Raw genomic sequence first — 23,680 nt, 5'->3', positions numbered from 1 at the left:
TTTTATTACTGCTGAAAACGAGGCTAGGAATTTAGGGATTGTCTCTTCTTCCAAACAAATCTTGATATTTCTACACAATTTCTGGACATTGCAGGGGAAGAGGGGAGGACCAGCTGAAGAACAATATTAGCAAATGATATAGAGTCTGCTTCTTAGGGATGTTAGTCAACATGAGTTTTTCTAAGCTTACAAGTGATGGGAAAAGCAAGTAACATGCAAAGAAACAGTTCTTTCTACTTAAACACTAAAAACTCTGTAATGTCTATTGCTCCCCCAAACTAAAATAAACCAAGCAAAACATATCTGCAACAAGCACAACAGAAAGGATTATATGTTTAATGCACAAGGAATTACAACTTAAAGCACAAAAAACAGAGGCCATTACACAAATGGGCAAAGAACATGAACAGACAATTTACAAAAGAAACAGAAATGATCAACAAAGTTGTGAAAAACACTCAACCTCATTAGTGATTTTAAAAAGTTAACCAAAACAATTTATGTATTTTTTCCTTATCAAATTAGAAAAGATTAAAAAAATAAGAATACTCAACCTTGGTAAGCATATGATAAATGGCACTCATACTGATGCTGACAGGATAAATTAGAATTCTCCTAGAAAATACTCTGACAACATGTCGTAGAGTAAACATTCATATTTCCTTTAATCCAATAATATCACTTCCAAGAATCTATCCTAAAGAAATAACCCCCAAACAAATATATTCAATGCAACGTCATTTACATTTCTTTAAAAAAAGAAGTTATTTCTCCGATAATACGGGAATAGTGAAATAGTTTATGCTATGTTTACACAATGTATCACATGGTCATTAAATAAAATACAGAAAGTAAAGAAAATGTTTGAGGCACAATATTAAGTGAGGGAGGAGGAACACAAAAATGCATGTATGATTTGGATTGTGTAAAAAAACCAAAATGAAACCCACAGAATTGTACACAGGAAAGAAAAAAAAAAAGGACCATAAGGAAATATATGGTTGTCACTGGGTAATGTATAACAGTGGGTTTTTCCTTCTCTTTTTGCAGTTTTCCATATTAAATATGGATTTCTTTTCTATAACACATGCACACACAAACACACCTGAAATTAAGTTGCTTTTAACTCGATGGCTCTCAACAGAAATAAGCTTCTCACTACTAGTCTTTATCTTTAGAATCCAGGGGAAAAATTAATTACAAACAGGCATTTTGTAGACTGTAAAATAGTATATAAATTGATGCTATAAACTGTATCTCCATTTACTACTTTTATTTAAACTCAATAGTGGAACTGTTGAAATCAGTCAAAAAGTCTGCTTATACATTACTCTTATTACATCACTAAAAATACACAATTATATCAGTTAGCTAAACTGATAATCAAATGTGATAAAAGCAAGTGAAATAATTAAATAAAGAGTAAATAATAAATGCTATTATTCACTTATTTAGTTCCCATTTTGCTCCATGTGAAGGAAGTGAGATGAGTTAATCTATATTCTTTCTGTATAGCATGACTAATTTTTCTACTAATGGATCTGTTTTTCATTCTTGGAAAATTTTAAATGTACCAGATAGGCATTTTAAACAAACTTAAAATTTTCTAACAGTTCTTACCAATGCCAGAAAATATTGATCGGTCACTCCAACTCCTTCCCCAGTCTTTTCCATTTGCATTAGCATCTCCACCGTCTTGACCCCAAGCAGATGGTTCAGTTTTCCTCTTGCCTGCAGAAGGAGGTGAAACAGAGTTCCACTTCTCCTCACCTGCACTGATCTGTGAGGAGAGTTTTACAGACTTTTCATTCCAGCCTCCTCCATTTACAGTGAGGTTTTCATTCAATCCTGAAGAAACTTAAAGAAAAGAAAATAAAGATTAAAAATGGATACATGACTCCCTGTTAAAACTGGGATATTTTCAAGTTTCTATAATTGCTTGATTTATATTTATATTTTTATTTATCCTCTAAATAGCTCAAGCTTTAAAGATAAAATGAAGAATTTAAAAAGTGACATGACCACCATGGATGACTGCTAATTTAAAAACTACGAGTATGTTTGAACTTAATATATATACTAATTATGTTTTCAAAAGCAGACTGACTTGCTCAAAAGAAGTAAAACAGAGCAAAGAAGAAAACACATATTCTGGTATACTCAGAATACTCACCCACTAAGAACATAAAGACTTCTTCTTAGTTACATGCTCTTTCCTTAAAAAAAAATATATATATATATATATACACACACACACACACATACATATATATAGTATAAGGCAGTGATTCTAAAACCTGGCTACACATTAAAATCAAATGAAAAATGTCTTGGGCTTCCCTGGTGGTGCAGTGGTTGAGAGTCTGCCTGCTGATGTAGGGGACACGGGTTCGTGCCCTGGTCCGGGAAGATCCCACATGCCGCTGAGCAGCTAGGCCCGTGGAAAAAAAAAAAAAAAGCCTTGAAAGAAATGAAAAATTTCTTAAAAGTAGACACTGGAGCCTCAGCCCAAACCAATCAAAATCAGAATCTCTAGGGATAGAGTCCAGACATCATTATGTTTGTGTGTATACATTTATATGCAGGTATATGTACACATGTGTATGTATTATCTGTGTGGTGTATATATATATACACACACACAAATACACATAGGTGTGTGTATGTAAGTACATGTTTCTTTTTATATACGTGTGTGGTTCTCTAAGCTTCCTAGATGGCTGTAATGTGTAGCCAGGATTGAGAACCATGAGAATGAAGGAAGCTGACAGTGTTAAGAACAAGCCTGAAACGAGAAGGTGCTTCTTCATTTGTGAATTTACGTTTTACTACACTTTAGTTTTTAGGAAAGGTATATCATTCTCTACTTAATTCAATCTTTATCATAAACTAGTAAATAAAATATATTTTCTATTTGTGAAGTACTGCATAACTCTATACTATAGTCCATTTATTATGAAATATGTGATACTGTTCAGGAAGCAGTTTAGAAGATTATAGGTATTAAGGCTTCTTATCTAATTTCAGGGGTAAAGTCTTTTATCCCATATATGCCTATATCAAACCCAAGTCCGGAAAAAAAAAATCTTTTTCTCTATTAGCTTAAACAATGCAAGCAAAAATCAAAATTGCATATAAACTATTAACTATTAATTGCATAACTATTAAAGAATGCTTTTACATATAGGGGAGAGGGAGAAACAACTAGAATATACCAAAGACTGTTAGAAGGGGGAGTGATTTTTCTGTTTATCTATTTTCTAAAACCTCTGAACTGTGATTATGTTACTTTAGTAATTAAAATCATTTCTAAGCCTTTTTTTTTCTTTCTGTGTCATTCATGTGAGGAAAAGAGATATACATATAAGTTTCTATCTTGATGGGCCTTCAATTTAAGTTACATGTAATTTCTCTCACCCTGAAGTGTAGAATCTCCTTTTCCAGACTTAAAGTTGCTAACTTGAACATTTAGATGAGAATCACCTGGTTGAAATAGAAATAAAATTTATTTAATACTAAATAGGCCACTATGCACATTAAGTTAGGAGTAACATACAAATTAATTTTTACTAATTATTTATCATAAATTGCTCCTTTAAGTACTAAAGTCTTACACTAGAAAAGAGCCACTTTTTACTCACAGCATATTTCACATGTCCTTAAGGATTTGAGCTCTCTAGTTATCATATTCTTAGTCAACTAAAATGCCAAAAAAGGACCTGGAAAATTGCCCAAGTATATATAGAGTCTCCTGTTCTATAATGGTTATCAAGATTCTTTAAAGTAGGAATTGAAGAACTGGGCTCTGTAATTGGATTCAACTTTGCCACCTCTCAGCAATACCAGCTAGGTGCCTTTTCAACAATCCTGGAAGCAAACACATCAACTTAGAAGAATTTTGCCAATATTTGGAGCAGGACTTAGGAAATATGGCAAGCGGTAAGACTACATGTTATAACAAAGATACTATTTCTCTGACACTGAAAAGCATAATGATCACAAGGTATCAAAAACCCAGCATGACATAGGATTGTGCTAGCAAGGAAGGCATGCACAAGACAGTGAAAAGGAGTCACCAACAGAAACACTACAGCATGGCTAATATGTGACAGTGAAAATGGATAAGCAGAAGTCACTGCTGTACCACAGCAATAAATTCCACCAAATCATCAAGCAAAAAAGTAAAAGACACCAAGGCTAAGACAGAGGTTTGGAGACAAGTGGGAGGTGCTGGCAATTAATGAAAAGGTGAAGGAAGAAAAGTCAATGCCTGAAGCAAGATGAACAGCATCACTCTGTAGACTGATGTCTCCAGGGTAAAAGTGATGGCAATGTAAGAACTATCAAGAAGACATCAGTATTGGATAGTTTGAACATGTGAAATACTTGGGAAGAACATTAGCTCAATAATGTTTGCAGTTCCAGTCTAGCTTTATCAAACACCTACAGCATTCTCAAAAAGCTGGGGTGCTAAGAAATCCAGATAGAACCTGTATTATTCAGAACATGCTTGTTTCATCTTGGAATGAAAAGAATGGTGACAAGTCATTTCATTTAATGAATGTCCACTATAAGAAATGGAGATGTTAGGGAGTTGGGGCAAAGCAATACACGTGAGAAAAAAGCAGCAATCATTCTCTCATGTGACAAGGCAGAAAGGCAATTTTAATTTAACAGGCCATTCATTAGGCAGTATGTGACAAGTAACACTGCTGGTATCAGGTAAACCAATACGTGGTCCACAGTACTCTCACGAAGAAGGGTATATCAGCACAATGATGCAAGCAGTTTAAAATAGCCAGATTTTGACGTAATGATATTTTGTACATCTGATTAAAAGGAGTTGGATTTGATGTATCACTCTTATGTTCCACTAATATACCTTTATTCTTCTTGGAACCAACAGGAAATGATGCAGTTGTAACTTGCTCGGTGGTAACTGTGATGGTATTTTCTATCCCAGGGATAGTTGAATCCAATGAACCAGAATCAGACTGCACCTTATCACGTTTACGCTGCTGTCGTTTCTCTCTGTGACTAATTTTAGTTTCCCAGGCTCCTGACATAGCCCCAGAAAAAAAAACGTTATTCAGTAAGGGGAAGACAAAAAAGTTGTAGTTTTGGGGGGAAAACATGGTGGGGCATCTGAAGTATCATGATAAATTTAGATATTAAACTAAAAACCAAGAGTGCTGATTATACTAATTTATCCTATGAATTTATTCTAATCTCGCTGTTCTAGGCAGCTAACTGCCATTATTTATTCTGGTAATTTTTATCAGATCTGTCATCTATGGTTTAGAAAAAATTGATGTAAGTTATCGTGCATATTTTTTATCTTGCTGGATAGTACTAGTAGGGGACTGTTATATATACGTACTAATAAATGGGTTTATTAGGTGAGGACAATAAATGGCTTACTTAAGAATTTCGCACCCAGCCTTCTAGGGATGGTATATTTAAGAACAATGGGAAAAAAACCAAACCACGTTTCTAGGAAACAAAGACAAAATGAACGGCTTTTAAATTGCTCAAGATATTGGGCTAGACCTTAAATTTCAAGGCAGTTCCCTTCAAGGAAAGCATTGTTAGATACTTAAATAATTTAGGGGAAAAACGTGTCTCCTAACAATGTCACAGATGTGTACATTAAAATCTATAGTTATTAAAAAGAAGAGCCAGATAAAAGATTAAGCGAAACAAATGCAGCTTTTATATAATGCACCTTGGTAAAAAAGGATTAAAAATTTTTCTACAGTCCTTTCACTTGCTCAAGTACCTTCATCAACTTCCTTTCCATCATGGCGTGAACTGTTTTGCACTGCTTTAGCATCTGACTTTGATTTCTTCTTATTTTTCTTTGACTGAAAGTAAAATAGAATGTTACTTAATATTTCATTATGTTTTTGAAAAAGGTAGGAGTCAGTAAAATACATAATAAAATGTATGATGCTGACAACCAAAAAAATTTAATGTTTGATTAAAAAACTTAACATATTAAATGGCAATAATAGTATGAGGTTACCATTTATCCAGTGGTTACTATATAAGTACGTTACATTCAATTCTTTATTCCTTAAAAAAAGCTCACTAGAAAGGTATTATTCCCATTTTAGAGATTAGGAAACAAAGACTTAGAGATGTTAAATATTAAATAGGCTGTCTGGGTTGCATTAAGTTAATAAATTAGGAAATAGGTCTATCTGGCTCCAAAGTCTGTGCCCTTAGACATCATGCTATCCTAACTTACATCATAAATAAGGTACTATAACATGATGTTTTCAGAGCACTAAAATGAAAACCTATTGCTAGCGGTCAGAAGGCAAATGATGTACTTGATTATTGGTTTCTTGATTTCGTAAAGCAGATTGTTGGCATACTCGTCGTATAACAAATTAATGAGTCAACTGTACAAAATAGGTAATATTTTGTCAGTTTCCAAGCAGTGTGAAAATACCTAAGATTTGTATATGGTAGATGTGTAGTAATTCATTAAAGAAAAAACAGCTACACATATACAAGATATGGACATTTTTGGAATGGCTTTCCAATTCCCTTTGCTAATATTTTCTCCTCTCAAAAGGTTACTAAAAACTTCATGAATCCATGATTTCTATATTTAGATAAGTGTTTCCAGAAGAGAACTAATATTTAAAAATATAGATTTTATTTATACTTCGTATTCACTCATTTAACTATTTACCGAGATTGGCTATGTATGTATTATTGTGACTATTTACCGAGATTGGCTATGTATGTATTATTGTGCACTATCTTAAAGTTAAGTTTACAACTAAAAAGAAATAGGGTAAGCAGTAACTGACAGTTTGAGTAAGCAATAAATGATAGCTAATTGCTTCTTATCAAGAAACTACTTGCAAATATTCTCAAGTGGCATGGGAATACATAAAAACTATTAAAATGTTTTCTTACGTTCCCCATAGTTGATATGCATCTGTTTCTTTGCATGTTCTCATTATCATTAACATGTATCATGTTTAAGGTACTGGTTTATTACCTCTACCAAACCAGGCTCATATCCACTTAAAAAAAATTGAGATATCTTTTTCAGTGTAGTTCAGCGGTTTTCAGTATCTTCGAAGTTGCACAACTATCACTAGTATCTAATTCCAGAACATTTTCATCATCCCTAAAAAGAAACCTGGGACTCATTAGCAGTCACCCCCTACTACCTTTTCCCCACTGGCACCCACCACTAATCTACTTTCTGTATCTCATATCCACTCTTAAGTAAAGATGTAACACACTGAGCATCTATCAGTTACAATCTAGAACAAGGGTCAGCAACCTTTTTCTTTCTTTCTTTCTTTTTTTTTTGGCCGTGTGGCTTGTGGGAATCTCAGTTCCCCAACCAGGGATTGAACCCACATCCTTGGCAGTGAAAGCGCAGAGTCCTAACTACTGAACCGTCAGGGAATTCCCAGCAAACTTTTTCTATAAAGGATAAAACAGTAAATATTTTAGGCTTTGCAGGCTGTATGGTTCTATATGTAGCAACCAAATAATTCTGCTGCTGTAACATTAAAGTAGTCATATACCATATATAATTAAATGGGTGTGACTGTGTTCCAGTAAAACTGCATTTCTAAAAATAGGAATCTGGCTGAATTTGGGGGTCAGAGTTTGCCAACCCCTGGTCTAGAGTAGTACTGTCCAACAGAAATGTAACACAAGCCACGTATGTAATTAAAATTTTTCTAGCAGATATTAAAAAGTTAAAATATGTAACATTAATTTTTATATTTCACCCAACGCATCCAAAATACTATCATTTCAAAATGTAATCAATATTAAAACTATTAATAAGACAGTACGAAAAAGAATGCTAAATAGCCACACGTGGCAAACAGCTACTATATTGGACAGTCACACCTATAGAAACTAAAGTAAGTACCCCCCCCCACCCCCCGCCTTACAGATAAGGAAATCTGAGGCCATAAAGAGATTATATAACTTGCCTAAGACATAGTGTTAAGTGTTGAAACCAAGACTAAAATCCAGTTCTGACTCCAGAGCCTTGCCTCACAAATACTTTCCTTTCTGACTCTCTACATATAATGCCAAATATAAATTCAATCATGTATTAGCTATGTGATTTAGGGTTGAATCACTCTAAACCCTTTTCCCCAACTGTCATATGGGACAAAAACTCCTACTAACTTCACATAAGGTTCTTTTAAGGATTAAATAAGATGTGAAAGCAGACTGCTGACTACAAAGCCACATGCATAAATCAGCTTTTTTTTTTTAAAAGAGGGAAGCTATGGAAAAAGGACAGGAATTACATTCACACTGAAATATACTGTGATTTGTCATTAAACTAAAATCTGCAGAAAAGTAAGGGAAATTATCTTGATTTAGGCTTCCATCTTGTTTGATTTTATACTATTACCTTTAAAAGTAACCTCACTTTAAAAGTAACCTCTCACTCAGATGAGACTTAGTAACATAATATACTATTAAAAGCTTTAAAGTGGGCTTCCCTGGTGGTTTAGTGGTTGAGAGTCTGCCTGCCGATGCAGGGGATGTGGGTTCGTGCCCCAGTCCGGGAAGATCCCACATGCCGCAGAGCGGCTGGGCCCGTGAGTCATGGCTGCTGAGCCTGCACGTCCGGAGCCTGTGCTCCGCAATGGGAGAGGCCACAACAGTGCGAGGCCTGTGTACCGCAAAAAAAAAAAAAAAAAAAAGCTATAAAGTAAATATGTATACACACTACTAATTGACCCAGCCATCCTACTGAGGTGAATGTCTTACTTCTGATCAGCTCCATTACAGCTAACAGTTGAAGGAAAACTGAGAACGTAAGTTCTGCCTTCCTGTTACCCATAGTCCTTCCCCCCATTGTTGTCAGGCTTCACTATGGAGCTGGGTGGATTATTAAACTAGCCTCTCTTGAATGGTCTTCATACAATCAAGATTTATTAAATACCTACTATGTGTCAGACATTGTTTTAGGAACTCAGTATACAGAACTAAATAAAACTTTCTACTTATGGAAAGTGTACTATACTAATCTAATAGGAGAAACAGACATGTAAATGAGACATTAGGAGAAATTCTTATCTTCAAGGGCTTCCCTCCCATTGCTCATCTCCCAACATATCTATACCAGTCCAATTAATTTACATTCCCATTTAAAAACTCCCTACCATTTTCTACCATCTATAAAGTCTAATAACTTCCTCATATGATACAGGTCTTCCACAAATTAATCTCAACTGTATATTCTTTTATTCACATATACAATCATTTGGTTCCAACACGACTGTCATCTCTAAATATTCTTGTCTTTGCCCAAACGTTACTGACCATGAATTTTCTCTCAAAATAAAGTACGGTAGCCTGGGTGCTTAGGGTGACTTTCCTTGTACCCTTTACCGTGTACCCCCTCCCTCCCTCTACCGATGTCCAATGCCTAAAATGATGTGCATTATTTTTTCTTAACCCAGCTCAAGTTCCACCCCATTTGCTTTATCTCTGTCATCTTCCTCTCCCCAATTAATTAATTAATACCTTTTAACATCCTAAATAAGAATGCCAATGACTATATATAAAACATGAGTAAAGCTTAGTATTTTGATAAAAAATAGTATAAACAGAAAGCCTAATATTTTCTTCCTTCATCCCAATGGATCTTCTTATGTATTCCAATTTGGAGAGTACAGTCTTTAAAGCACATGCTAAAGTAGTTCTAAGACTATGAGTAATTTGCTCTCAAATTCACAGAACTTAAATATAAAAAAAAAAATGAACTGCTTATCAAAGAAAACACACAAAAATAACTTCCATAATCAAGCTCATCTTTTAATCTTAACATAAATGAACACTCCGTAATATTAGACAATACCCAAATAAGTGCTATCATTTATTAGAGTGGCAAAAGGTATACCTTGACAACAAAAGCAGATCTATTCAAATGGCTAACTGCTCTCTTAACAGATACTGCTATTTTAAAGAACTGCAAAGTATAAAGAAAGGCAGAACAGTGCCCAATTAATGCTGAAAAGATTAACTTAGGGAGTATAATCTAATATTTGCATTGCAACAAAACTATCAGAAGAGGAATACTGCACAAATTTTTAGTTAAATGATACTTTATTTTGCAATTAGCCATTTACACACAAGGTAAGTTGCCAGGTTCTGAATGTAATCCTTATTCAATTTATTAATTCTCTAATCTGGAAAGTACTAGTCCTTAAAATTTGGGGGAACTGACCTCTCTAATACTTACAACTCTGTAATCATCTAAAGTCTCTGCTGGTAATGTCAGGAGTGATAAAGTAAACAGAGCATGAAAAAGAGGAATGCTGAGTATTTTCTAAAGGTTAGAAATGGATACTAGAGTGCTCTGGTCTGCTGACTAGTGGCTGGTGTATAAGGTTTTTCATTAACTCACAGCAAAATCTTTTTTCCGAGATTTTTGTTCTTCTTCCATTGTGTCAAAATTCCTTTCTTTTTTTGCAATGGTGACAGTGGTTTTAAAAATGTACTTGTATAATATCGCTTATATGTGGAATCTAGAAAAATGGTACAGATGAACTTATTGGTAAAGCAGAGTCACAGATATGGAGAACAAACTTACAGTTACCAAGGGGGGTGGGGGTGGGACAAACTGGGAGACTGGGATTCACATATACACACTACTATTGTATAAAATAGATAACTAATGAGAACCTACTGTTTAGCACAGGGAACCCTACTCAGTGATCTGTGGTGACCTAAATGGGAAGAAAATCTAAAGAAGAATGGATGCGTACATGTATACGTACACATACACATATACATATACATGTACGTATAACTGATTCACTTCGTTGTACAGCAGAAACTAACACAACATTGTAAAGCAACCATACTCCAATAAAAATTAATTTTAAAAACATCAGCAAAAAAATTTAACAAATTAAAAAAAAATGTACTTGATGGGATTTCCCTGGCAGTCCAGTGGTTAAGACTCTGCGCTTCCACTGCAGGGGGTGTGAGTTCGATCCCTGGTCAGGGAACTAAGATCCCACATGCCAGGAGGTGCAGCCAAGAAAATAAACAAAAATAAAAGTGTACTTGACAAAATTAAAAGTTGTCAGTGAAATTTATTTTGAAAAGTTTTAGCAATTGCCACTTGAAAAAGTCTGAAAACCATTGCTTTAGGATCAATTTCATCCACTTCCTGCCTAAATGTGGCAAGTCCCTAATTTTATACTGCTCCACATTTTGGCACTATTTATTTTTCTCACTTGTCTCAAACATACAGATGAGTTGGGCATGGTTAAATGGCAAAGGATGAATGGTCCAAGAGGCATACGAATTCCATTTCTCTACTCTGTCTGAACTAGCAGTTTACTTAATCTTAGTACCTTGGTGACACAGTATCAGGATAAGATTAATTATGAAAAGTATTACAAACCTTTTAAAAAGTAGACAGGCTTGCAACTGATTTCCCCCATTTTGGGGAGGAGGTATGATTTAAACTAGACTCAGCATCTCTCCACTCACTACTACTCTGATACTTTTTTTTTGAATGGAAGTAAGGAGTAGAGATGCAGGTGCAAGGAAGTGCCCACAATGAGCACTTTACCTCTTTCTCCTCACCCTGGTTAGTTATTTTCTTTCACAGCATTTAACACCACCTGACTTTAGAGACTATACTTGCTTGTTTTTAGTTGTTTTCCCCACTAAACTTCATAAGAATAGTGACTCTTTTATCAATCATTTTATCCTGTTTTATCAACCATTATATTCTTTGTGTTTAGATAGTATATACTGCATAAAAGGTATTCCATTAATATTTCGTTAATTTTATCAACCATTTTATCCTGTTTTATCAACCATTATATTCCTTGTGCTTAGAATAGTATATCCTGCATATAGAAGGTATTCCATTATTAATATTTTGTTAATCAATGAAAGAGCCTAAAATTAGACTGCATTACATATAGCCCTGTCTTCCCAACTCTCACTGTCCCCCCAAATAAAATCTTTGAGCTATTGCATTTGTATACTTGATTCATCATCCAAGCCATTAAATTATTTAAATATGTTTGGTGTGAGCTCATAAGTTACGGAACACTGCATAAACAGCATGGTTATCAACTCATAATCTTAAAAAATTTACAAGAAACCTTTCTTAAGAACTTCTTTTATCTAGCCCTGAACTCTTTCCCAGATTTGGTTCTCACATTTCCAATAGCCTAAACTAATTCCACTTGGAGATTCCACTTCCATTCTCACTTCAATCATAGCATTATAAAATACAAATTCACCATATTTCACTTTTGATCCCCTCTTGCCACTATACAAGCAGGTATCATGGAAAAATGATGCGTTAAGGCAGAAGTCCTAGTCCTGGTCTCAGTTCCACTACTCATTAGGTGTTTAGACAGAAAAGTCTATGGGCAGAAATGAGGCTTCTCTGGGAAGATATTCCCACTTTTATTTAAAAAACCACTTGGTTTACCTTAAAGAAGTTCTTGAAAACTAATTCCTTGGGTGAAACCCAAGAAATCACAAAGCTATAGACCGCGGCACAAGGGAGCCTGGAAGGTCAAGAGTCCAAGACCTAGAGAATCAGATGATATTAAAGCACTCCAGATAATGAAACATTTTAATGAACCCAAAAGACTGTATCAGGAGTTTAAAACAGGGGTTCAGCAAAAAAAGGGACCAGATAGTAAATATTTTAGGCTTTGTAAACTATAAGGCCTCTCAACTTTGCTGTTGTATTGCAAAAGCAGACACAGACAATAAACAAATGAATAAGTGTGTCTGTGTTCCAATAAAACTTTCAACAATAGGCAGAGAACCTGATCATGGCTTGCCAATCCCTGGTTTGAAACTACAGTTTCTAAGATGTATTATGGAACATAAAACAAATGTATGTAAGCTCCCTGAGCATGCAGGTTTTTCTCTATTTTGCTAACTGCTAGAGTTTATGCCTGTATAAAATCTATGCTGCCTCAGAATAATTTTGTCTTTGGTCTTCTAAACACTAATCACTCAAACTTCTTGGTCATAGGATACTCTTTTCCACTCTTAAAAGGTATTGAGGGGACTTCCCTGGCGGTCCAGCGGTTAAGAATCTGCCTTCCAATGCAGGGGACGCAGGTTTGATCCCTGGTCAGGGAACTAAGATCCCACATGCCACGAAACAACTAAGCCTGTGCACCATAACTACTCAGCCTGCAAGCCACAACTACTGAGCCCATGTGCCACAAGTACTGAGCCCATGTGCCACAACTACTGAGCCCATGTGCCACAACTACTGAAGCCTGCATGCCTAGAGCCTGTGCTCCTCAACAAGAGAAGCCACCGCAATGAGAAGCCCGCACGCCACAGCTAGAGAAAACCTGCAGGAAAAGACCCAACGCAGCCAAAAATAATAAAATAAATAAACTAAATTTAAAAAAAAAAGGAAAAGAAAGAAAACCAAAGTGTCTGGAGCTTAGAGAAGGTAAGCGGTAAGAAAAGAGACTTGAGCCACAGTGCCATTGGATTATGTTCAAGATTGCTGAGTAATAACAACAGGAAATCATGAAGGATTTTAGGTAGAGGAAGGAAAAAATATTACATTAAAACTTGTCAAGTGGTAGTTTCTTAAAAATTGTTGCAATGTGGAATCTGAAACTACATCAATGAGCTTTCTATACTTTACTACATTAAAATCCATTGGTCTACCTTGCACCTTAAATGAATCTTTTATACTTGTCTACTTTTGTAACATGTAAGCATTGAGCATTTGGAAAATACTGATTCACTGAGTTACATACATCTTCCAAAAGGTTAAAAAACATTCTGGGGGGCTTCCCTGATGGCACAGTGGTTAAGAATCTGCCTGTCAATGCAGGAGACACGGGTTCGAGCCCTGGTCCGGGAAGATCCCACATGCCGGGGAGCAACTAAGCCCGTGCACCACAAGTACTGAGCCTGTGCTCTAGAGCCCATGAGCCACAACTACTGAGCCTGCCGCGTCACAACTACTGAAGCCTGCGCGCCTAGAGCGTGTGCTCCGCAACAAAAGAAGCCACCTCAAGAGAAGCCTGCGCACCACAACGAAGAGTAGCCCCTGCTCGCCACAACTAGAGAAAGCCCGCGCGCAGCAAGGAAGATCCGACGCGGCCAATACATACATACATACATATATACATAAATAAATAAAATTTATAAAAAAACCCAAAAAACAAAAAACATTCTGGGGACTTCCCTGGTGATCTCCCAGTGGTTAAGACTGTGCGCTCCCAATGCAGGGGGCCTGGGTTCGATCCCTGGTCAGGGAACTAGATCCCACATGCATGCCCCAACTAAGATTTCTCATGCCACAACTAAGGAGCCGGCGAGCTGCCACTAAGGAGCCCTTGAGCTGCAACTAAGGAGCCCGCCTGCTGCAACTAAGACCTGGTGCAACCAAACAGATAAAAACAAACAAACAAAGAAACAAAAAACCCCAATCCATTATATACAATATTAAAAAAAACCCCAACACATTTGTTAACATCACTGCTGATCTCATCAGAAATTCATTAAGTTCTGGGATGTTGTCAAGCTCATGGTGGTAGACACAAATTTTCCAAATTTCTAATTTTCACTTGGCAACAAATCATTTTATCATTTGCAACAGTACTATCAGTTGTTTTCCTTGAACTGTCTTGATTATTTTTGAGAAAATGTCTACAAATACCCAACTCTAAATAACCATGGTCTATCAGTTGTTCTCTCAAGTAAAAATGGAGTAACAAGAAATAAGTGGCTAGTCCAGCTTGCAACTCAACTGCACAGGTGTTTTTCCTCAAGGCAACCACTGTTTTTCAGTATAGAGCATACATGCATACTTCCCATTTCATCATACAGAATAATTAAACGGCATGTATTCAGAAGTCAAGATTTAATAAAATGAATAATGATCATTTTTTCAGATTCATCAAGGATACTCTTAAGTGGAATTAGCTTTTTTATTTTTTTTTTCCCCAAGTAAGTGGATTGCAGCAAAGAATTCAACTACAAGTAGCTTGGTGTCACTGCCTTTATTTGTACTAAGGCGTCAGTAGTTTTACTCACTACTGCTTTTGCACCATTAATGCAAATATTAACACAGTGGAAAAGACAAACAATGTCTTAATTATCCTGAAAACAGTTTTGTCTTCTGGGACCCAACAAAAAGGTCCCTGGAACGCCTTCACAGGGGTCCACGGACCATACTTTGAGAACTGCTACCTCAAAGAAATTGAGAGAGCATTACTTACTAGCTATGTGATCCTGGGCAATTCATTAAACTCTTTTCAATGAGCTGTATAAAAAAAATGATACTACCCTCCTCCCTGTGCATTAGGATTAAGAGATGTAAGAACATTTTGTACTCTGTGTAGCATCACGAAAATGTAAGAACTTGTTAATATTTATAATGAATGAGTATTTCAGTAGGACACCACTGACTTTGTCTGCAACAACCTGATGGTAACCAAATTTTATACGTTTTTGCTTTTGCTATTTTTCTTACTAACCGTCTTCACACTTCTATCTTAATTCAGACCTTTACAATCACAGATGCAATGCTGATTTGTTAATCACAAATGTTGCTGCCAGCTGAGCATATCTAAGTTTTTATCATACCCCACCCCATCCTGACCAGTCAAACCTGTCTAGGGCTTTCCCTTGAGTCTGAATATGTTGTTTTGTTTCAGCTGAACAATGACTGACTGTGTTCATTTGTTTCTCTCCCCTGCCAAAATTGGCCTCCCCACTTCTACTACTCACTGAAATACCATCCCCATCCTCAAGAGTCCAATTAAGTCAATCTTTTCTGGCTACCCAAATAGGATAATCTTACTTCTCTGAATACCTGGCAGTCAAGGCCGCATGTTACCTGGTATCTTATGCTTGCCTTTCATTAACTAGACTGTAATCTCTCTGAGGGTAAATACATCTTACATTTCTCCTTATTCTCTTCATCATCAAAAAGCACAATGCATTCAGCCTGGCTAATGATCCAATGTATACTCTACTAGACACTAGCATCAATGAAGCATTAACCTTCATATCCAAATGGACCTGGTAGCTTAACTTGCTTTACAGACCCAATATCTATAGCTCTTGTCATATACGGTTTTTAGACAGTTTTATCTATAAGGTTTACTCAAGTGACAGGACAAGGTATTCAATATCACTGCATATGGGCTTCCCTGGTGGCACAGTGGTTGAGAGTCCGCCTGCCGATGCAGGGGACACGAGTTCATGCCCCGGTCCGGGAGGATCCCACATGCCACTGAGCGGCTGGGCCCATGAGCCATGGCTGCTGAGCCTGCGCGTCCGGAGCCTGTGCCCCGCAACGGGAGAGGCCACAACAGTGGGAGGCCTGCGTACCGCCAAAAAAAAAAAAAAAAAATCACTGCATAGAGTGTAACTGCTTTACGGGCAAACCGTATTTCTTAAAGTGCCTAACGTGGCTCTGAGAGGAAAACAAATACATAATAATATATATTTAGGTGCATAAGTAGACGTAAGATATTTATTTACGAAAAAAGACAGTAAGAAGTCTGAAAAAAAACCACCACATATTTAAAACACACAAAAGCATACAGCACAATAGCATAAAAAGTTAACTGAAATGAGAGTCACCTGGACTGAACCAAGTTAAAAAGCATAAATTCAAGATGTAGGATTGCGAAAAGAAACATTAAGCGTGAGTGGTAGCATTTATTATTATGCAAAAAGTGAAATCAAATAGGCGACAAACCAAAGGTAGAAGCCTTGCACTAAAAAAGCAATGGCAACTGAAAGGAGGTGGTTCTGTCAAGTGATTAAACAGCGCATGGGCTTTGGCATCAGAATGAGCTGGGTTCAAATCCCAGTTCAGAAACTACGTATGAACTTAGAGAAATCACACAATCCCTCTATGCTTCAGAGCCCTTATCTGTAAATGGGACTAATGATATTTGCCTGGAAGAGTTTTTGAAAGGACCAGAAATAATACAGAACAGTAAAAAAGCACAGACTTTGGAGTCAGGTTTGGAGTCAGGTTAGTCTAGGTTAGAACTGACTGTACTTTTAAAAGCTTAAGTAACTTAAGCCTCACGTTTCTTATTTGTAAGATATGATACCACCTCCTCAGCATTCTTGCAAGGATAATTAAAGTAACATGTATAAATATTCTATAAAGTCTTAAAAGTACACCCAGTAAGTGCTCAATAAGTTGTCCCTACTATATTATAAGTAAATATATTTACTTATAATTAAATAAGTAATTATGTACGAAATAAATATGTACGATATATACACAGACCTCACCTTCCACAGTGCCTGCCATGTTTTAGATACTTAACAAATATCAACCATTATAATTACTTTCCAGCATAAGAGATTTCAGAATGATTTAAAACTTTAAACTATGGTTTTACATCCTGATACATACAATCTATATATAATTAATCAGAGATGAATGGTAGTTGATTAATTATTCCAACTACAGATTTTTCAGGATAATTCAGGGAGTGGAAGCAGGAGTTAAGTATAAAATGCTCACTAGTAGAGAGAAAGCCCAGGAACAAGGAAACACTAGATGGGAGAAGTATACATCTACATTAAGCATATAAACTATTCACAGTGTAAATTCACAATCCCTAAATTGTATGCTTATTTGTTAATAAAAGTAATTTACTATTTATTTTTCTGCCAAAGGCAAAGTCAGACATATATTTAATTCTTTCCCACAACCATCCTTCATTTTAAGCCATCCTACCTGCAGCTGTCTTGGCCCTAGACCAATTTCACCGGGTTACAGGGCAGAATTGATCTCACCAGTTCTTCAGTGGTATTTTGAAATTATGAGCATTAAGAAACTGTACCAACCACTTCACACCACTACTCTACAGGGCTGGAGTTGTGGCACCTTGGTTCCTAGAAACCACTTACCTACCTGTGGTTTTTTGTTCGTTTTCCCTGAAAAGGAGCTATGCATGCAAGGGTTAAAAAAAAGGGGCGTGGGAGGTTGCAACTTTTAATGTACCAAAAAGAATTAAATAAAAAGTCTCTCGCCCACAGCAGGAGGTACCACTGTTAACAGAGTCTTGTACATTCTGCCTACTTACAAACTAAATTAAGTCAAATAAAAATGGGATGGTTCTAACACTGGCAACTGGAAAATGAATAAAACCCCAGGAATGTACCATTAACGGGGTATAATAGATTGTCTTATTTGAAAACTTAAGAGTGCACATCCAAACCTTTTACTAATGACCTGAGTACAGAATATTTTCCTTTGTTAAACAAATTCAAATTGTATCTAATAAGTAGATGATTATGTCGCTGTCACAATAGAAATCTACATTAACACTTAATACCATAGAACAATTTTGCCAAGCTTTCCATGCCAAAAGTGCACTATTAACAAAGGTATCACAATTTTGTTTTCCAATAAGAGGTATGTTACATATCTGGAACCTTACTCATATAAAAGACGTTCAAGTCATGAATAAATTGTTCCTGGCAAAATGAAAACTTAATAATGTCACAGCAATGTATAAAATACTTGGTAATACATCCCTCCTTAAAAAACAAACAAACAAAACCAACTTACTTAAACCTCCACCACCCATCCATCGCTATGATAAATTCAGATTTTTAGCTTTCCTTAAATGGGGGTGTACATGTAACATTTTATATGTCACTCTCTTTATTAAGAGCCTTGCATATAATTTCACATGCTCCCAACTGACCTTTTCATTTTTCTTGTGTGTCTCTAATGGCTGCTTAGCTGCTGCACTCCGGGGAGTTCGGACGACCTCTTCCTCAGCCACTTCGATGGTCCGTCCGTTTGGCTGCACAGCAACAATAATGGATTCTGTTATCAAACTGCTTGGCAGAGCAAATCAAAGATTTGTACTCAGGACACAGAATATACAACAATCAAATTCTACCCCCGACCCAAATTAAAAAGATTTTTGTACAGCTGTGTTATCTAAGACTATTGTCCCTAGGAACTACATCTTGTAATATAATAAAGAATGAACTTATAAGCAAAACTGTACCACAAATTTATTTTCTGATTTCACCCAGGCATCAGTACGTCCAACAAAAAATAGTGGAATGGAAGCAGGAAAAAGAACTAAATTGTCTTTGCACTCTGACCACCAATTGGCTGTGTAATCTCAGAGTATTTCACTCGTTATCTTTGAGTTTTTTTCTACATCTATAAAAGTGATAGGTCTGATCTATTCAAAAGTCCACAAACTTTTTTTGGTAAAGGGCCAGACAGAAAATATTTTAGGCTTTGTGAGCTATGGAGTCTCTGTTGCAACTACAAAACTCTGCTACTGTAGCACAAAAGCAGCCATAGATGATACATAAAGGAATGAGTACCTCTGTGTTACAAAAAACTTTACAAACACAGGTGGAGGGCCAGATTTGGTCCATGGACCACAGTTTGTTGGTCTCTGTATTAGATAATCGCTAATGTCCCCTGTAATCTTACAATCTAATAGCTCTACTATTCTAGGATTAAGAAGCTTTACTAACCCACTGCCACATAAAAAGGCTACCTCAGTTTTCCTAACAACCCCAAAATAAAATGACAGCACTTAGAGGTGTTCATGAGTAGAATTAAGTCTCTGAACACCAATTCTGGCTTTTAATCAGAATCACCAGTTTGGGTTTTTTTTTTTTAAATGAAGCATTTCTGAGCCCCATCACCAGAAATATACTTAGATTCAGAACTTTGAAGAAAAGGGCCCAGGTATCTCCCAGGTATCTGTATTTCTAACCTCTTCTTTCTGGATCTTACTACTACTTTTCACTTGCCCATTCTTCTCATATTCAACACAGTAAGTTAGTAAATCAATATACTAGTTTAAATTGCTTTATTTCTACTTCTTGCAGAACAGATTTCCACCAGATTACTTATTACAGCGGAGTTATAGTAACAAAAACAATATGAATGTTCAAAGTTTTTCTAATGTGACATTACCTGCATTTGTGCAAAATTATCAGGGATATGCAGTTGGAAAGAGAAACCATTAATATTCCAAAACCCAATCTGCAGGCTTCCCAAAGATTTATGGCAGAAAAATCCAAACAAAAGCTGTCTTCTAGCTGATTAAATTCCTAATTAACTCAAATTTAATATGCTGAGTCTTAAGCAACTTGTTCAAGTCAGACAGCTAATGTTGAAACCAAGTGTCCTCACTCTTGGTTTGGTTTCCTTTCCTCTGGGCTGTTTTGCCACTTTAATGCTGTCTCTTCTCATTTCTCTGTGTTTATGTATATGGGGGGGGCAGGGAGGGGCGGAGGAGACAATGCATTGAGAAAGGTCAGAAACCCCAGAAAGGAATTTGGGCTTAGAGCCATATCCACACCAGGAACATAAAACTTTATTTAATTCTACTTTCCCGTATCACCATCTTACTTGTCAGTTCTCGTATGCCATCTCTTATTTCAGACTAGTCAAACTTACTTTTTCTGATTTTCTGGGGTCATCCTCACCTTTCCATGTAAGCTTTACTCCAACTGACCAATCTTACAGCTCTAAGTCCACAGTTTCCCTCTCTTCACGTGGCAGCTCACAAGCCTCACATCTATGAAACTTCATTTAACTAATCCCTTCAGCAAACTATCATAGTCACTTATATGATACCTCCATTTTACTCATGTAAATGACTAAATTGAGTCATTTTAATTTATATAGTAACTGTAAAAAGGTGAAATTAAGTGGTTAAAAACTATCTTAAAAACCACTAAAAAGTTCAATGCAATTCCTTTGAGACAACTGCAAACAATGCTGATAGAGCCTCCCAAATGAAAGATGAAAAAATCTTTCCTTCTGGACAAATACAAAGTCTGAAGTCCTCAATCAGTGACCAGCAGACGAACACTCAGTCTCCATTTCATAGGCTCTGCAATGATCAGCAAGCCAAAGGTGGTCCCACATTCCAACCTGTGCCAATTTTACTTCCTTCTTTGCAACAACTTATGTAGCGGCTAGAACTGCAGCTCTGGCCTATGCAGATTTCCCAATTTTCCACTAACTTTTGGGCTTTATATAGGTCTCATAACTATTGGGGTTCCGTAAGTCACCACCAACAGCTCCCCACAAATGCCTGACACCATGAAATAATAAGCCCCCTATCCCAAGGGAAAAGTCAACAGCATTCTTAGGTAGCAGGAAAAGAGGATACACTTTGATGGTTGTGCCTCTCCTACCTATCAACAGCACTAATCTGATCTCTACTAGCTGGTCAAGGAAGCCTTGTCCTGGTAAAGCATTAACCACATTTAAATTAGCAAATCCCTAAATGGAAGCATATTATGTAGATTTGCTCACATGAAAAGAACTAATCGCAAACTAACACTTCAAATCCAATATGACTTCCATGCTGGGTTTTACATGAAAGTATCTTCTCTGATCATAGAGACTTTATAATATATATGGTGCTGTTTCTACAGGTTAGAATTACATGGGCCTCTTGCTATACCCCGGTTTAAAATTCTCTGGAAAATTCTGAGGTGTTCCCCTCCAGGGCCAACCAAAGTTAATTTTATATATAGCATGCAATCTATATTTTAAATTAGACCACCCCAAAATGTCCTTCAAATTTGGTGAAAATCAACCAGTAACAGAAAAATGATATAATCATTCCTTACATGGATAAACTTGTAGATAATGCCATGTCAGCCTTGTTATTAAACATTCCCTCAACTCCCATCCCAGATCCTTTTAAAAAATACATTCAAAGAAGAACGTGTGTGTGTGTTGGGAGGGTGATAAGGCAGAATGAAGACACCTAGCTGACAATCAGGAAAATAAAATGGAGGAGGGGGCCACACAGCAGGGGAACAGGGTCTTATTTGATAACTACTCAATAAAATTCTTCACATTAGTCAATCTCCAATTTACTAATTTCATAAACATTTATTAAGTAATTAAGTACAAGGCATCACATAGGGACCTCAGGGTCAAGGACATATGAAAGGAATCTGCCCTCTGAGAGTTTTAAGGTTCAGAATAAGAAGATATGCTTAATAATAGACTTCTACTCCATTTGAGTGGCCTTTATATATCTGTTAAACTGATTCTAAATTGCAGAAGAATCTATAGCTAAGGTAAGCATATACAAGGTTTAACATTTCACACTTCTAAAATGAAAGCATTTAGAATCCTATTTCCACTTAGTTATATAAATTTTATTTTTAGCTACGAAATGTACAAACCATGACTTCAAATTACTTGGAAACTTCTTAAGTTTATTTATTTATTTTTTAATTTTTAAAAAAAAATTATTTTAGGGGCTTCCCTGGTGGCGCAGTGGTTGAGAGTCCACCTGCTGATGCAGGGGACACGGGTTCGTGTCCCGGTCCGGGAGGATCCCACATGCTGCGGAGCAGCTGGGCCCATGAGCCATGGCCACTGAGCCTGCGTGTCCGGAGCCTGTGTAGAGGCCACAGCGGTGAGGGGCCCGCGTACCGCAAAAAAAAAAAAAAAATTATTTTATTTAGTTTTGGCTGTATTGGGTCTTCATTGCTGCGCGCGGGCTTTCTCTAGTTGCAGCAAGTGGGGGCTACTCTTTGTTGCAGTGTGTGGGCTTCTCACTGCAGTGGCTTCTCTTGTTGCGGAGCATGGGCTCTAGGCGCCTGGGCTTCAGCAGTTGTGGCACATGGGCTCAGTAGTTGTGGCTCACGGGCTCAGCAGTTGTGGCTTGCGGGCTCAGCAGTTGTGGCTCATGGGCTCAACAGTTGTGGCCTGTGAGCTCTAGAGCGCAGGCTCAGTAGTTGTGGCACATGAGCTTAGTTGCTCTGCGAAATGTGGGATCTTCCCGAACCCATGTTCCCTGCACTGGCAGGTGGATTTTTAACCACCGCACCACCAGGGAAGTCCACTTCTTAAGTTTAGAAACTAGAAGGGCAGTCTACTAACTACCAAAAAAAAAGTGAAATATGAAAAGACTACGGGCTTTGGAATGGACAACCTGGGATTAAGGCCCAATTTCCATATTTAATCACTGTGACTTTAAGCATTTTCCTTGACTTAACCCTCAACTTCATCATCTGTAAATATGAAGAAAATATGTAACTTGTCTTATGTAACTTGTTAAAGTGACAGTAAATGAGAAAACATGTGAAAGCATACTTTACTTGCTCAAGAAACAGTTTCTCTCCTTCAATATCCTTTCCTCTCCAAAGCTATGATGACCCATAACCTCATCCCATGTTCCAGCACTCAAGTCATTTTTCATACTAGCAAGCTCAAAAGAAACGTTAAGTCCTGGTGGTCAAGAGAGCTAACAAACTGTACATGTATCCAATGGGCCCAATGCTCCAGACACAAATTCTTTTGGGAAGTTAACAGAATACAAATGATGAGTAAATGTATCCTCTCAGAGGCTAAAAATAGTCCAGGCTTGCTCTAGAGACATGTCATACTATCTTTCTTTTTTAAAAAGCTGCTTACAGTTTCACTGTTTTCTAAAAAAATTACACAATAATCATTCATGTTCATTCACTCAATATCCAGTAAGTGAACTCAGTAGAGTAATATGCAGAACCCTTAAAACCTTGAAACAAAGACAAGTGAGGCACGATTCCTGCCCTTAAGAAGCTTCGACCAAAGCAAAGGAAGAACACAGGTATACAATAGCGCACACTAAACTAACAGACAGGGCTTCCCTGGTGGCACAGTGGTTGA

The 23,680-nt window shown here is 36.7% G+C and overlaps 1 protein-coding gene across 12 annotated transcripts in view; it reads right to left on the bottom strand.

Annotated features, from left to right (window-relative positions):
- MTDH (metadherin) overlaps positions 1–23,680 on the bottom strand; it is a 55,093-nt gene that overhangs the window by 22,671 nt on the left and 8,742 nt on the right. For 7 of the 12 annotated variants that reach the window (XR_009536480.1, XR_009536479.1, XM_060128231.1 and 4 more), the window contains exons 2-6: positions 18,723–18,824; positions 5,780–5,864; positions 4,883–5,059; positions 3,418–3,483; positions 1,621–1,857 (exon numbers count right to left, since the gene is read on the bottom strand). Coding sequence is in view for 10 of the 12 variants with exons in the window: in XM_060128231.1 (XP_059984214.1) it covers positions 1,621–1,857; positions 3,418–3,483; positions 4,883–5,059; positions 5,780–5,864; positions 18,723–18,824 (667 nt within the window). In the remaining 2 variants the exon portion in view is untranslated. The remainder of the gene's footprint in view (positions 1–1,620; positions 1,858–3,417; positions 3,484–4,882; positions 5,060–5,779; positions 5,865–18,722; positions 18,825–23,680) is intronic. The other 5 variants (XM_060128233.1, XM_060128236.1, XM_060128238.1 and 2 more) reach the window with 3 other exon arrangements.

This window comes from Lagenorhynchus albirostris, chromosome 17 (genome assembly GCF_949774975.1).
Source record: "Lagenorhynchus albirostris chromosome 17, mLagAlb1.1, whole genome shotgun sequence".
In the NCBI taxonomy this organism is placed as follows: domain Eukaryota; kingdom Metazoa; phylum Chordata; class Mammalia; order Artiodactyla; family Delphinidae; genus Lagenorhynchus; species Lagenorhynchus albirostris.
The sequence above is the reverse complement of the archived record's forward strand: the minus strand, read 5'-3'. Positions and strand labels throughout refer to the sequence as shown.